The following is a 16,633-nucleotide window of genomic DNA, read 5'->3' as shown; positions in this document are numbered from 1 at the left end:
GCCGAGTTAGAGACGTTGTGCCAAGGAGGAAACAAACAAGAGTACAACTAGAGAGAACCATCGCAAGGAGTCCGGACCATCACAACCTCCAGACAGCTAGCTGCCTCTAAGCGCCCCAGGACCAAAGCCCACACACCAAGGATCCCTAGAAACACATCCACTCAAAGAGAACCAAAGTGAGATCAGAGACATATTCCTTAGGCACACCAAGGAATCAGCACACAGCTGTAACAGCCGCTCAGAATACCAGCTTCTCACATGTCTTTGTAACCCCATTGCCTTGACATTGGTACATAGTTCATATCGTACTCGTATGATTGGTGAAGCAAACATTTGCTAGCGTGTGATAAAACCGCGTATGAAACTGGCCTATTATTCTTGCTCTCTTTTTTTAAAATAATTTTTTTGCTGAAAGTGACACTGGCTGGTCTGCACCCGGTAGGTACTAGGCTAGGGGTTTAAAGAACTTGGGCCTCACGTTGGGCAGTGGGCACTATACTATGAAAAACCCCTACTCTGTACCAATACTATGTACTATGTACTATGTATGTTCAAGTTTTCAGCCTTCAAGTTTCAAGTTTCAGCCTTCAACTTTCAATTTTCAAGTTTCAAGTTTCAGCCTTCAAGTTTCGACTTTCAACTGTCAAATTCTCAATATTTTTAAGTCCCAACTCCCACATGCATATATAGCCCCAAATTTAAGGCCACGTATGAAACTCCGCTAGGAGCTGATCATACTTTATCATACCTATCATTCTCTCTCACATATGGCACTACATTGGTATCAGTGCTGCAAGTTGTGACCCAACTTAGCTACCCAAAAGTGCGAGCAACTCATGGATGGTAAAACTGTGGTCAAGAAAAACCACCCATGCCTCCACGATGTTAGGAACACATGGAGGGCTCACAATCCCGCCCTTTTGCCCCTCCAGAAATGAATTCCTCAGCCGCCATTGTAACCCCATTGCTCTCACAAAGAGTGAGCTTGCAGCCCTTCACATGCACACAAGGCTACAGCCCAATAGGGCTTAGTTTGGCATATGCTTTGTCGCTTTCATCTTCTACTTATCCATGCATCTCCTATTACAGATTGTAAAAACACTAAACTTTAAGTCCTTATGGCTTCCCAAAGAAGTTGATAAATCTCTCTCTCTCTCTCTCTCTCAAGGATATGACCAGCTGTCACGTAAACAGAGACTGTCAAGTCATTGAATTTATCCACTGACTTCAGAAACCTGAATAATGGCATTTGGAAACAAGAATATTGTCAAAAAATGAGAACCTTGAACCTCAAAGCGGAAATTAAGAAAAAAGAAATGAGAGAATAATTTAAAAATAAGATGTTGCATTGTGAAAGAACCTTACGTAGCATTTGTGGTCCATGCCAAATCTTGAACAATATCCAATGCAGCATGCAAAATGAACTGATGCTGATGGGCTGCCTCTTCTTTCTACAAGAACACAAAACCAAGAACCAAAAATCCCATTAAGCAAGCCAATCATATCAACTTTTCTGAAATGGTTAGTCAAAACTACCCCATGCACCAAACAATAGTTACTAGTTTGATACTTTCAAAAAGTATTAAACATGCATGTGCTAACATATGATTTCTAAGGATGCAGATCAATGAATAAAGAACATAAAAACAGAAAAGTCTACATGACAATTGTCTTGAATAATTGCCTACACAATCATCAATGGGAGACCTCAAAACAGTCATTTGCTACCACTCTTGTTTGTGCATGTTATGGCCTTTGCAAGCATATTCATCGAGTTTTGAAGAAATTACAATTGAAACTCTACGAAAATAATATGCACTTCTCATAAATCAAAAAATTGATTATACACACTTTCAATAATTTGCTTCTAATCTTCATGACTACATTTAAGGCAACCAGATCTTGTATATACTTTCCAACTAAAACTTTGCAATTTTGGTGTCACGTGCACTTTTGCTATACTAAGGTGCCATGTGGCCAGTCTATTTAGCCAGTACACTTAGGACACGTTTTTGATGAGTATTGTGCATGTTGTGAGCCCTTGTTCAGGGACATGTCACGAGGCACCATGTAGATCTAGGGTCCAGTCTAGACTCTAGTGTCACAAGTCGTGTGCAAGTCCCACCTCCCGCACAAGTCATATGTAACTCACTTGCAAGCTTGCAGGTGTGAAGCATTTAGACCCATGGTCAGGTGCCTAGAACACTCGTCACATCATCTAGGAAGAGGTCATTTAGGAAGGATAATGTCTACCTGTGTGAGCCTTTTTAGTCCAAGGTGACTAGCAAGGTAACATGTTGATCAATATGCAATTTTGGGATCATGGGCAAGGCCGCTTTGTGAACAAATTCCTCCGGGAGATGATGTGTCTAGAGGCCTCGCTATCAAAATACCATACAACCTGTTTCTTATCCACAGTGAGAGACATATGCTCTTGAGAAGCATCATAACTTCATACAAGAAAAGCCCAATCATCCTACACATAATTTGCTGATGCATCATCTTTACCTGCACGAGTAGTAGAAGAGTCACCAACAACCATACCAGATTCTTTCTTCTTCTCTTTGGCTATCCTCTTTTTGCATTCATCAATTTAACACCTGGCTTCCTGCAATAATGACGCTTGCCCTTTTTCTTGGGCCTCCCTCCATCATCCTTCTCCATGTTTGATGGCTGTCCGGAATAAGCCCTTGGCTCATCACCACCTATTTTGCCTTTGACTTTGTTACGTGCCACAATTGCCCGATCATGGCCATGCCTAACCATAGACATGTTCTTTGTCCGCTCTTCCTACAACAAAAGCCCCACCAATTCCTCGATTGTGAGTGGGTTAGGGTTTCCCCTCATAGACAGGTTGAGCAAAGTGTGGAAGGTCAAGTATGACTCAGGCAAAGAATTAAGTGTCGTAGACACTAGGTGGTTGTCCGGAATCACTTCATCAATGTTTAACAACTGCTCACGAAGATCCTCGATCTTCATCAAGTGATCTGACATCCTGTCCCCTCATTCATATGCATACCATCAAGCTGTCTTTTTAAATACATAGCCTTGGCCTCATTCCAAATCTGGTACATGGCCTCCAAACTTCAAAGTATACCAAGCATGCTTGACATCTTGCAAGACTGGATATGAGGTATAATTGACCTCTTGACCAATTAAGGACATGATCTGCACATCTCTCGCATCCCATCTTCTTTGCTCCTATATAAGGGTGCAATAGGTGCTGCAGGTTGGGCTTGGGCCTACTGACCACCTCGCCCATCACCTCTTCGAGGCATGCCAGATGCAATGTCTGCACGATGGGTATCATCCTCGCTCACAAAACCCCATAAGCCATTGGCTACAAGCAAGTTTTTGATCATAAAGCTCCACCAAGAGTAATTACTCCTGTCAAGCTTGTCTTCCTGTGCCAATACACCAAATACATCTCCAGCATTTTGTGCGATTTCTAGATGCAAATACACAAACAGCAATGCACACAATTTCTGAAATGCTTTTTGTCAACTTCCGCTTGGGAAATGCAACATTGCAAAACTACCTTGTCACAATTCAACTACAAAAAAGTCTTGTAGGGAGAGAAATTGCTAGCTGAAAGCAGAATTGACAAGAAATTTTGTTACCTTGAAGGCTGAATGTCTTAATTTGTGTTGTAATTGCACAAAGTCCCAAATTTTGAAATTTCTTGGTGTTGCATGTACAAATGTGAGTAGGTATACTGACCTTACGAACAATTACAGATTGCAAGTACGACGACTATACAGGCATCGCACGAGGATTTATGAACAAATTCACGACAACGCGCGTCACATGTACTCTGCACTGTAGTGCATGGTGACAAGATGGCTCATCATCAGTGCATCGTTGTACATCAGTAGGACCCTTTAGGATATGATTTTGTGGTATGTCGTTGCCCCATTGTAAGCCCCAATCCGGGATATGTTAGGCACGAGCTACATAGGTCTTTCCTCATCCATAGAGTGTCAATCGATCAGTCAAGTCCCTTAACCCACTTGAAGAGAATCATTCATACATATAGAAGTCAGTCTAGAAGTTTGCATTACGTCATGGTCTGCATTGCATAGCATTCATCTCATGTGCATGTGAACCTTCCCTTAGCCTTTATAATCTTTAGCCATAGCATTATATCCCAGTCGACAACTTTATAGCCCAGTCGACACCATTATAAGCATTATATTCAGCATTATTAACTCATTTAGCAAGTCATGTAGCATTTGTAAACCAGCCAACCAGCCCTGTTCTTGCATATAAATACCTAGCATTGCATTCCAGCATTCATTCATTCAAGCATTCAACAATCGAGTCATCAAGCAATCAACATCCAGGCTGAAGCACATCATTCCTCTGCTCCTTCCTTGCAGAAAACGCAGCACATCTCAGCCTGCATATTCAGCCAGTCATCGCTTGCATATTCAGCATCTCACAGCCCTAGAAACAATCTCCAATCAGGCCCTTCTCTCAACCACAGATTGCAGTCCTCCTACCGCCACTTGGAAGAGCGCATTGGCATCGAGATTGGTCATCATTGGTGCTTCTACAGCAGTGTGCAGTCAGCCCTACTCTTGGTCTTGTGAAGGTCTTGCGTTTGGCTCATCTACAATCTAAAAGTCAATCGTGCAATCACTCTTCAAAGAAATAAAGCAAATACTCCTAGCAATAGGAGGGGGACCTTCAGTGGGTAATTGGGACCCAATACTGTGTATAGATCTCTCTCTCTCTCTTATAGGAGAAACAAGGGAGGTGTTGCTGAACAAAGACAACCGACCAATTTAATCTCGTTCTTTGATCGTGGTCTCAACAGAGATAGTCTCTATAAAGGTGATCGATACTGCACCCTACACACAAATGGGTGGTTTTTCTTTGAAAAAGCTGGTCGGCTGGGCACACAGGACAGAAACGATCTTCTCTCTCTTTGGCGACAGGTCTGGATTGCACGTTGTAAGACTCTTTGGTGTGAGAAGGCTGGCACGCTTGACCTGTGCGCCTGCTCTATGCGCACTCACCTGCACGCCTCTTTGCTGTACTCTGTGCGCAGCCAGTTCTCAATTATGCTTTGCTTCCTTTGCAACCAGTTCTCAGGTATACTGGCAATACGAACAATTACAGATTGCAAGTACAACGACTACTTTGCAAAACTCAATCTCTCTTTTGACCACTACCCTATCTACTCTTTCGGGTATGGATACCTTGGCCTCTGCTTTGGGCCCCAACATTACTCCGGAACAGTTCGGGGGCGAGCAAGAGCAGCGTACCAAGGAGATAGCGGATACTTGGCTACATAAGTGGCAAGTCCATTTTCAGTTTCATCCATATGACGATGGAAAAAAGATCCAGTAAGCAGCAGGTTTCCTCTCAAGCAAAGCTTTGCTTTGGTGAAAGGAATTCAATCCTAAGCCAACGACTTGGGCACAATTCAAAGACGTCTTCAAGCAGGAATTCCTCAAGAAAGAGGATGATTATGATGTTATTTTGAGATTCGTTATCGAAAAGGGTCCATGAATAGTATTGCAGATGCGCTTAGTCGAATTAGAGAGGTGAATACTTTGTCGTTCACCGAGATTTCTACTGACTTATTTCAGTCATTGAGAGGGCTTTGCAGGACTGATAGTTATTTTGGTCCATTGTGGCAAAAGATCCACGACGGGAGCTCATTGATTGACCAAGACTCGATGACTGAGCAGCCTACTATTCAGGCTGCAGGAGGCCAGTGGATGATTCGGAATGGTTTACTATTCTGTAATGACAAAATTTCGGTCCAAGATTCTTAAGGAGTGTCACGACACCCCTTCTGCTAGACACTCGGGGATACACAAGTGAAACACACTTTTTATTGGCCAAAAATGAAAGGGTATGTAGAAGATTATGTTCTCAAGTGTCAAGTTAGTCAAGCAAATAAAGCTGAACGCTTTAAACAGGCAGGGTTGTTGCATCCTTTGCAAATCCCAGGTAATAAATGGGAAAGTATTTCCATGGATTTTATTACCGGATCGCCAAGAACGCATCAAGGCCACAATTCTATTTGGGTTGTGGTAGATCGCTTGACAAAAATGGCTAGATTTTTACCGACCCGGAAGACGATTACACCTACGCAATTAGCACGGCAGTTTATCGAGCAATTGTTTAGACTGTACGGGTTACCACAAGACATAGTCAATGATTTGGACTCAGTTTACGAGTGATTTTTGGAAACTTGTTTTTGAGAAGTTGGAAACCACTTTGAATTTGAGTTTCTCAGATCATCCTCCATCTGATGGCCAGACGGAAAGAGTGAATCAAATTTTGGAGGATATGCTTTGAGCATATGTATCCAAAAGACAGAGTTCATGGGAGGATTATCTTCCTATGTTAGAATTTGCATATAACAGTACTAAGCATACGAGTACAGGTTTTAGTCCTTTCATGCTTATGTATGGGTTTCAACCTAGATCACCTGTTACGGTGGGATTCTAAGGACTTCAGCATGATGTAGCACGTAATTTTTTACAAGATATGCAAGAAATGTTACAAGTTGCGAAGGAATCTATTAGAAGTGCTCAAGACCGAGAAGGATTTTATTCTAATAGACATCGTTCACCCAGAGAGTTCTCTGAAGAAACGATGGTGTATTTGCGAGTTCCAAAAGATTCCGAGACTTCACGGACAGGTCGATCTCCGAAATTATCCCCTAGATACTCTGACCATTTCGTATTATACGACGAATTAGTTCCGTTGCATATGAATTGGATTTGCCTTCTCATGTGAAAGTTCATCCTGTATTTCATGTCAGTAGACTTAAGGAAGTACTGGGTGGAACAGACCAGTTAGTTACTCCTCAAGAAATCATAGATATCGAAGACATGACATTTGTTCCACACGAACCTGAAAAGATTCTTGGATTTCGTGAAAGAAGATTACGTAATACACTTATCACGGGATACAAGATCAAGTGGAAGGATCGTGTTGAGGAGGACGCTACATGGGAGACATTGACTACTCTTCAGAGAGATTACCCTGGCTTTTTAGTGAGCTCAAGAGTGAGCTCTTAGAGGAAGGAGAGTATGTCATGTACACAGTGTGTATCTACCGTGTGCTGCATGCACACAATACTAGCTTTGAGATTTGGGGAAGCTTGGAGCTAGGCAGGCTGATTGGCGAGCTGAGTTAGGGATAGACTAACGGGCGGACACCTAAGTATGGACGGACGGGCATCCAAGTGTGGACGCCCGATGACCGGCCAAGAGCCTATAAAAGGGTGGCCAAGGTTAGTCGTTAGTCATATAGAGTCTCACGTGACTTTGTGAGAGCTCTATGGTCTAGAGCCTCGATCTAGTGCAGACGTGCACCTGCTTTATGCAGCCGAGGCCGACAGCAATCTCGAGGCCCGCGAGGGTAGCTTCGTGGCGGTATGGGACGTCACCAGATAGAGATTGGTCGGTACGTCCATCTAGTTAGCTCATCTTGTGGCTCGGTGGGGGCAGCCAAGTCTCATGGGCTTGCCCACGACTGTCGTGGTTGGGAGGTGAGTCGGGCCTACATATTTTGTACTTTATATTATATGGATGTGACATACATGCAAGGGTTGACTTGCATTTTGTGGCTACCACACTTTTGGCTCTCTCTCTCTCTCTCTCATTTCTGTGTGAGCTTCTCCATCCTGCACCTAACCCTAATGTGCAGGTTTGTGTGTGTGAGTGTGTGAGTCCAACACCAACAATTGGTATCAGAGCTCTAGAGATTCAGTCCAAGCCCCTCTGGAAGTTCAGTCTTGGCCTTGCAGCTGCCTGCGAAATTCCGTCGGCGCAGTCCGTCCCTTCGCGCAGTCCGTCCGTCTGTCGCTGCTGCTTCCGTCGACTTCCGGCCGCCAATAGCCGACGGCACTAGTGGGGAGAGCACCGCCGCCGCTCAGCCCGTGGGTGGCACCTCTCGCTCCAGCCGGCGGCACTAGTGCAGCCAAGACCACCACCGCCCAACGGCACATCCCGTCCGCCGGCGTCGTGCCATTCCGGCCGCCACTGCTCTGCCGCCCAGAGCCCACCGGCGGTGCACATGCCCAGCACACGACTCCCGCCCGTTTTCGCCTCCAACACCCTACGCATGTGCTTCCCGCCTGCGATTCGTCCACCTGCACATCCGTACTGCCCCTCCACATGCAGGTACCTGTACTCCAAGAAACTTAAATATTCAAAATAAATAAACGTATAAAAGGGGGGAAAAGCTTTGTAAGCACTCTGCTCCAGATTCAACAAGTTTTGGGGGATTGCCAGGATTATTTGAAAATTGCAGGTGGTTCAGGGTTCAGGCAATTTGGGGGATTTCTCAATTTGAGGCCAAATTGAAAAATTGGACATGTTGCTTTGCTTGCAATTTAGGGGTTTTCCAAATTGAGGTCAAAATCAGCAAATTGAGCCTCTTTCAATTGCAAAAATTTGGGACTTTGTGAAAATTGGCCAATTAACTGCACATTGAAGCGATTGGAGTGCATAAAAATTGGGACTTTTCAGATTGGAGCATCTAATTGGGCATTAGAGCTGTGATTTGTCGCATATGTACACATTGTGTGTAATTGGACAATTTGGTGCAAGTTTACACTTGCTTCAGTTTGCAGGCAAACATTTGCACAGGACATTTGGTTGCCTGGCAGTGCACATTGGTGCTTGGTTTGCTTGCAGGTATATTTTGTTGACATGGCTCACAATGCTACAGATGTATTTGGTGTGCTCACCCAGGAGGACAAGTTGGATGGATCTAACTACTCCCTATGGAGTTTCATGATCCGTAATTTGCTGGTAGCCAAAGGGCTTTGGGGCATCATGTGTAGTGATGACACATGCCCACTTACCATACAGCCAACCACGCCTCAAAGGGGAGGTGCTCAAAGAGCTCCTGAAGTAGAACCTGCTCCCACACAAGAGCAGAAGAGATGGGACTCTAGGGATGCACAGGCCATGTCATTGATAGCCCTTTCAGTGAAAAGGACTATTATTCTACACATTCGTTCTTGCAAGACATCGAAGCTTGCATGGGACACATTGGAAGCAATGTATCAGGTACGCAATGAGGCAAGAGTTGCCTTGCATTGGACCACATACATCACTATGTATGAGCTGTAATTTACTTTTAGCTCTAACAGCTCCATCTTTGGGGATGGTTTTCGTTGCATCTTTCCCAAAATACACCCCTCACATACATGTCTTGGTGGAGACTCAATGTGCAGGTTTGTGTGTGTGAGTGTGTGAGTCCAACACCAACACATGGGTTGGTCATATACAATGGCTTATCGAGATGGCAAGGATAAGATGCTCTCACACACTGGAACTCTAAAGGGGGAGCGAGCACAGTGGACTACTTGATGGGATCTCTTTCATTGATACCTAATGTGCGAGGTTTCACGATTTCCAGTAGGCCCATTGGCATAGCAGCCGATCATGCATACCTGAGTTTCACACTAGTAGGTAGATCCCCAAGAGATGGGCCAGCCACTCATCTACCTAGGTACCCGAGATATCAATTTACACGTGAGAGAGTTAGATTATCGAGATGCAGTATCTGATGCCTTGTTCGCTTTAGACCCGCATAGCCCTCTGGACGAGATCACGAGAGGATTGGCGGGTGTACTATATGCATCCGCCTCATATGCGTTTCCCTGCACTATGATCCCTTCCACCCACCCCCGTAGCACTGCCCCACAAAACAGTTGGTATGATGATGAGTGTCATGAGACACGAGCACAACTACAGCGTGAGATTGCCATTGGGTCTCACACGCATAGACAGGCCAAGATGATCTTTCGGCGCCTTGTGCGGAGGAAGAAACGAGCCTATCTGGCTAAGCTAGAGGAGGAGATCTACCAACTCTTCCTGGGGAAGGACAGCAAGAGGGCATGGAAGATGTTTCAGGAGAGACAACCTGGTACTCCGATTATTGCACCTGAGGCATGGCATACTTATGCTAGAGAGCTATATGATGCACCAGGACAGCTCCCCCACCCCCCCTCCACTGGGAGCTAGACCGGCTAGCAGCACCTTTTTTACTATGCGGATGGTGCTAGGTCAAGCACATGGACAGGCTGGCTTCATGAGAGGATTTACTACCTTGGATCACATACTGACACTTCGGGCACTTATTGAAGAGGGCAGGGCAAAGAAGAGAAGGATATACTGTTGCTTTGTGGACTTCCGCAAAGCCTTCGATACCGTACTACGTGCCAGGCTTATGCACAAATTGCATGACATTGAGGTACCCGAGGATATGCAGTGGGGGATATATGCTTTGTATGAGTCTGTGTGACATGCAGAGTCCGAGCTCCAGGCGGACTATCTGATAGGGTGACCAGCACGATAGGGGTTAAGCAGGGATGCCCGCTATCGCCCACCCTCTTTGGACTGTACATTGATGCGGTCTCTGATTATGTAGACAGATTGGGAGGCCCAGGGGCATGCCTGGCAGGGGTGTTGATACCCATCTTGTTATATGCTGATGATATTGTTCTAATCTCAGACTCTCCGGAGGGATTACAGAGACACCTGGATGCATTACAGGCTTTCTGTGCGGATAGAGATCTGACAGTGAATCTTGGAAAAACCAAGGTTATGGTGTTTAACACCACACAGGCATGGGTGACGAGATCAAAGCCTCAGTTCACTTTCCGAGGGGAGCCGGTATAGTACGTCAGGTCATATGTCTACTTGGGAGTTACTTTCACAAGACCGCGTTTCTCCCTGAAGGAGGCAGCAGCAGCTAGATTAGCTGGAGGGCATGCAACCTTGGGGGCACTTGAGAGGCAGTGTGCACACATACAGTTTCAGGAGCCACGCACCAAATTGTGGCTATTTGATACACTTGTCCCACTGACCCTCCTGTACGGAGCTCCAATTTGGGGGCCCAGTATACATCACAGATCTCAGAGAGGGACAGATGAGGGATGGAGGCAAATGGGGAGACCACTGATTATGATGATTGCCCACATGACTCCGAGCAAATCATCAATACCACATGAGATTGTTCGGGTTGAGCTGGGTGCCCCACCAGTAGTAACCGAGGCTCTATTCCAGGCAGTAGTAACCGAGGCTCTATTCCAGGCTCTATTCCAGGCAGTGTCAAATCCCCACGGATCCCCTCGTGATCGATCTTGGTTCGAAACTCGAATCCTGCAAACAACCGAACAAACAAACAAGCAAGGGGGTGCAGGCCTGACTCACCTCCCAACCATGACAGCCGTGGGCAAGCCCACAGTCTTGCCTGTCCCCACCGAGCCACGAGCTGAGCTAACAAGGTTGACGTGCTGACCAATCTCCTCCTCGCGACGTCCCATACCACCACGAAGCTGCCCTCGCGGGCCTCGAGATCGCTACCGGCCTCGGCTGCATAAAGCAGGTGCACGTCTGCACTAGATCGAGGCTCTAGACCATAGAGCTCTCACAAAGTCACGTGAGACTCTCTATAATACAATAACTAACCTTGGCCACCCTTTTATAGACTCTTGGCCGGTCATCGGGCGTCCACACTTGGCCGCCTGCCCGTCCATACTTGGGTGCCCGCCCGTTAGTATTTCCCTAACTCAGCTCGTCAATCAGCCTGCCTAGTTCCAAGCTTCCCCAAGCCTCGAAACTAGTCTTGCATGCATATAGCACACGGTAGATACACACTGTGCACATGACATACTCCCCTTCCTCTAAGAGCTCACTCCTGAGCTCACTAAAAAGCCAGGGTAATCTCTCTGAAGAGTAGTCAATGTCTCCCATGTAGCGTCCTCCTCAGCACGATCCTTGATCTTGTATTCCGTGATAAGCGTATTACGCAATCGTCGTTCACGAAATCCAAGAATCTTTTCAGGTTCGTGCGGAACAAATGTCATGTCCTGGACATCTATAATTTCTTGAGGAGTAACTAACTGATCTGCTCCACCCAGTACTTCCTTAAGTCTCCTGACATGAAATACAGGATGAACTTTCACATGAGAAGGCAAATCCAATTCATATGCAACTGAACCAATCCGTCGTGTAACACGAAATGGTCCACAGTATCTAGGGGATAATTTCGGAGATCTACCTGTCCGTAAAGTCTCAGAATCTTTCGGAACTCGCAAATACACCATCGTTCCTTCGGAGAACTCTCTAGGTGAACGATGTCTATTACAATAAAACCTGTCTCGGTCTTGAGCACTTCTAATAGATTCCTTCGCAACTTGTAACATTTCCTGCATATCTTGTAAAAAATTACGTGCTGCATCATGCTGAAGTCCTAAGAATCCCACTGTAACAGGTGATCTTGGTTGAAAACCATACATAAGCATGAAAGGACTAAACCCTGTACTCGTATGCTTAGTACTGTTATATGCAAATTCTAACATAGGAAGATAATCCTCCCATGAACTCTGTCTTTTGGATACATATGCTCGAAGCATATCCTCCAAAATCTGATTCACTCTTTCAGTCTGGCCATCAGATTGAGGATGATCAGAGGAACTCAAATTCAAAGTTGTTTCCAACTTCTCAAAAACAAGTTTCCAAAATTCACTCGTAAACTTAGAGTCCCTATCACTGACTACGTCCTGCGGTAACTCGTACAGTCTAAACAATTGCTCGATAAACTGCCGAGCTAATTGCGTAGCTGTATTATTCTTCCGGGTCGGTAAAAATCTAGCCATCTTTGTCAAACGATCTACCACAACCCAAATAGAATCATGGCCTTGATGTGTTCTTGGCAATCCGGTAATAAAATCCATGGAAATACTTTCCCATTTATTACCTGGGATTTGCAAAGGATGCAACAACCCAGCCTGTCTAAAGTGTTCAGCTTTATTTTCTTGACAAATCTGACACTTGAGAACATAATCTTCTATATACCCTTTCATCTTCGGCCAATAAAAAGTGTGTTTCACTAATGATAATGTCTTGTGTACCCCAGGGTGTCCAGCAGAAGGGGCGTCGTGACACTCCTTAAGAATCTTGGACCTATTGTCCGAGATCTGTGGTACACAAATTTTGTCATTACGGAATAGCAAACCATTCCAAATCATCCACTAGCCTCCTGCAGCCTGAATGGTAGACTGCTCTGTCATCGAGTCTTGGTCAATCAATGAGCTCCCGTCCTGGATCTTCTGCCAAAATGGACCAAAATAACTATCAGTCCTGCAAAGCCCTCTCAATGACTGAAATAAGTCAGTAGAAATCTCGGTGAACGACAAAGTATTCACCTCTCTAATCCGACTAAGCGCATCTGCAATACTATTCATGGACCCTTTCCGATAACGGATCTCAAAATCAAAATCTTGCTTTAACTCTGCCCAACGAGCTTTCCTGCCTCTCAAAAACAACAAAACCGAGAAAAGAACGAAGTTGTTTCACTGTTCACGGTATAGGCCAGTCCAAAACCTTCTGAACTCGGTCATAGTCAATGCTCAATCCATCTCTAGTGATCTTGTGTCCCAAGTAAATGATGTCGGTCATAAAGAACTCACATTTACTCAACTTAGCATATAGTCGATTCTGTCTCAAAACAGATAAGACAATCGTGAGGTGTCTGACATGATCCTCAAGAGTACGACTATATATCAAAATATCATCCACGAACACCACCACAAATTTTCCCAAATGTTCACGAAAAAGATCGTTCATCATTTGCTGGAAAGTGGCTGGAGCATTGGTTAACCCAAAAGGTAATACCAGAAACTCGTAATGGCCATAACTAGTCCGAAAGGCGGTTCTTTCGACATGCCTTTCATGAATACGTATCTGGTGATAGCCAGTACGTAAATCTATCTTCATGAAATATTTCGCTTCTGCTAACCGGTCAATCAGGTCATCTGATCTAGGGAGAGGATAACGGTTCTTAATGGTCAGCTTGTTCAATCTTTTGTAATCTATACACATCCTCCAGGTATTGTCCTTCTTTCTCCTAAGCAACACAGGTGCACCCCAAGGTGATTTACTTGGACGGATCTGGCCCATCCTCAAATAATCTTGGAGTTGTTTAGCCAACTCATCTTCCTCGGCTTGGCTCATCCTATAAGGTGGAATACTCACAGGATGAGCACCAGGGATCAAGTCAATACGATGATCTACTACCCGTTCAGGTGGTAAACCTGATGGCAGTTCCTTAGGAAATACGTCTCGAAACGAATCAAGTATCTTCTGTAATTCTTTGCTTTCAAACACACTTAATTCATTCACATCCATGGAAGGGATGAGAAAAGAAGAAAGTGGAATCAATACACAATGGAAAGCGGTATACAAAGAAGAATCCATTATATTTCCAAAATCAATTGTATTTACAAGAGATCCCTGAGAGGGATGAATACAATCACCTAAAATACTATACTTGGTGTCCCTATGCTGAAAAGAAAAAATATGACTAGCCCAATCTATCTGGACATCAAGAGTCTTAAACCACTCAATCCCTAATAACAAGTCTACATTTTCCAGATACATGACATAGCATTCCAGAGTGTCTTTGTAGTCCTGAATCTGGATTGGAAGCATCTCCACCTTGCGATCCCAAACTTGTCTTCCCGCAGGTAGACGTACCTCATAGGTATGGTCGCTGAGTGTCGTATCAAGACTCAATTTCTGCAAAAGTTTGTAGTTAACAAAGTTATGCGAACTGCCAGGGTCTAAAAGAGTGTGACTTTTATGGCCATTCACTTCTCCATAAACTCGGAGAAGATCATGCAAGCCAAAGACTTTAGAATTGAATAGACAATCAGAACAAGTACTAGGGCGAGAAAGTACAGTAATTGACGTACCTGTCAAAGACAACTGGTTAGCTGCCTTTGGCTTGGGTCCTGCGTTTGACTTGGTACCCTTTTGCTTCGGGCACTCATTACGCATGTGTCCTTTTTCTTCGCAGATAAAACAACGTCCTTCCTTTTTGAGCTTCAAAGCCCTAAGGAGTCGTTTCTTCTTCGCTGGTGTCGAACTTGAACTTTTCGAAGGTTGGTCCGAAGACTTGCCTTCAGTCGTGTTAGCCATAGGTACGGAGAACTTTCTTTTATGCTTGTTCCCCTGCTCGGTAAGGGGTTTCGACTTGGAAGAGACCATCGTATCATCATAGATACGAGCTGAATGAATGGCCTCGTCCAAAGTTTGAAATTTGTTATTTTTAACCTGTAATCAGTACGAGTCTGGTAAACCAACTACGAAAAACCCCAAAAGAGTAGTGGGATCCATCTTTGTAGCTTTCATCTGCAAGTCACGAAACTTCTGGAGGTAGACCTCATAAGTGAGGTGCTGCGAGGTCATGGTCAAAGCTGAAAACCGGGCAACAACATCGTAATCATCCTCTTTCTTGAGGAATTCTTTCTTAAAAACGTCTTCGAATTATGCCCAAGTCGTTGGCTTAGGGTTGAGTTCCTTCCACCAAAGCAAAGCTTTGCCGGACAGGAAACCTGCTGCTAACTGGATCTTCTTTCCATCATCATATGGATGAAACTGAAAGTGAACTTGCCACTTGTGTAGCCACGTGTCCACGATCTCCTTGGTTCGCTGCTTTTGCTCGCCCCCGAACGGTTCCGAAGTAATATTGGGGCCTAAAGCTGAAGCCAAGGTATCCATACCCGAGAAAGTAGAGAGGGTAGTGGTCAATAGAGCGATGGAGTTCTGCAAAGCTTGCATCTGCGCTGCGATGTGTGCCTGAGGTTCTGTCGAAGAAGCTTCGAGAGCTACTTTGAACTCTTGAAAATCTGATTTTGACACAAAATCGTCAAAAAGATCGGCATCGATACCTTCCGTAGTCGGCAAGCCTTCGCGTTCCACAAGGGGCTCCAACTCTGATTCTTGGGTCGACATCGTGAAGAGGGTACGTGGAGAGAAAATTCGATCTTTGCACAACAAAAGTGCGAGCGAACTTGAGAGCTTGAAAACTCGAGAACTTGAGAACTTGAGAGATGTGTGGCAAGAAGCCCACTTGAGGGGGTTTATAAAGGTTTCCCAAAAGCCAAAAAATCTCCAAAAGCTAGGCTTAGCTTTTGCTTTAGCTTTTGTGTTTTTTTTTCTTATATATATATATATATATATATATATATATATATATATATATATATATATATATATATATATATATATATATATATATGGATATATATATTCTCTTTTCTTAAAAAAAATAAAACACCTTGGAAACCTTAGAGAGGGGGGTTCTTTTAAAATTTAAAAATTTTAAACTCCCAAAAAAAAACAAAAAACGAAAGCATTAAAAAAAACGAAATGCTTTCCTTGCGTTTTGTTTTTTCGCTTCCCTCCTGGATTAGCCCGACGCTGTCTGCTGACGTGGAGTGCTGCCGGCTGCTTTCTTGCCGTCGCCTGCACCTTCGCTCGAGTGCCTGCGCCAACTTGTCCGCCAGCGTGCGCCTCGCCAGCCTGCTGTGCGTGGGCTGGGTGCCTGCTGCTGTGCGTGGCCTAGCCTGGCCGGTGCGCTAGGCTGCGTAGGCCTGGCTGCCTGGCTACGCAGGCCTGGCCGGCCTAGGGTGGTCGCGCAAGCCGCCTGGCTTGGCAGGCTTGGCCACCCGACTGCCTACAAGCCTAGTCCGCCTGGTGACGCACCCGCCCGCCTGCAACGTACCTGCCTGCCTGCCTGCCACATCAACAGAACCCGGCCAACAACCCACTCGCCAGCTCTTCTGTCGCTCTCTCTCTCATGC

The 16,633-nt window shown here is 45.0% G+C and overlaps 1 protein-coding gene across 12 annotated transcripts in view; it reads right to left on the bottom strand.

Annotated features, from left to right (window-relative positions):
* LOC147639075 (SNARE-like superfamily protein) overlaps positions 1–16,633 on the bottom strand; it is a 47,553-nt gene that overhangs the window by 3,564 nt on the left and 27,356 nt on the right. For all 12 annotated transcript variants that reach the window (XM_086787138.1, XM_086787186.1, XM_086787178.1 and 9 more), the window contains exons 4-5: positions 1,366–1,451; positions 1,175–1,235 (exon numbers count right to left, since the gene is read on the bottom strand). In XM_086787138.1, the coding sequence (XP_086643264.1) occupies positions 1,175–1,235; positions 1,366–1,451 (147 nt within the window). The remainder of the gene's footprint in view (positions 1–1,174; positions 1,236–1,365; positions 1,452–16,633) is intronic.

The sequence above is a fragment of the Cibotium barometz genome, chromosome 4, assembly GCF_041138505.1.
Source record: "Cibotium barometz isolate CiBa-2024 chromosome 4, ASM4113850v1, whole genome shotgun sequence".
NCBI classification, from domain to species: Eukaryota; Viridiplantae; Streptophyta; class Polypodiopsida; order Cyatheales; family Cibotiaceae; genus Cibotium; species Cibotium barometz.
Note: the sequence above shows the minus strand (reverse complement) of the source record. Positions and strands in the feature narration are given on the sequence as shown.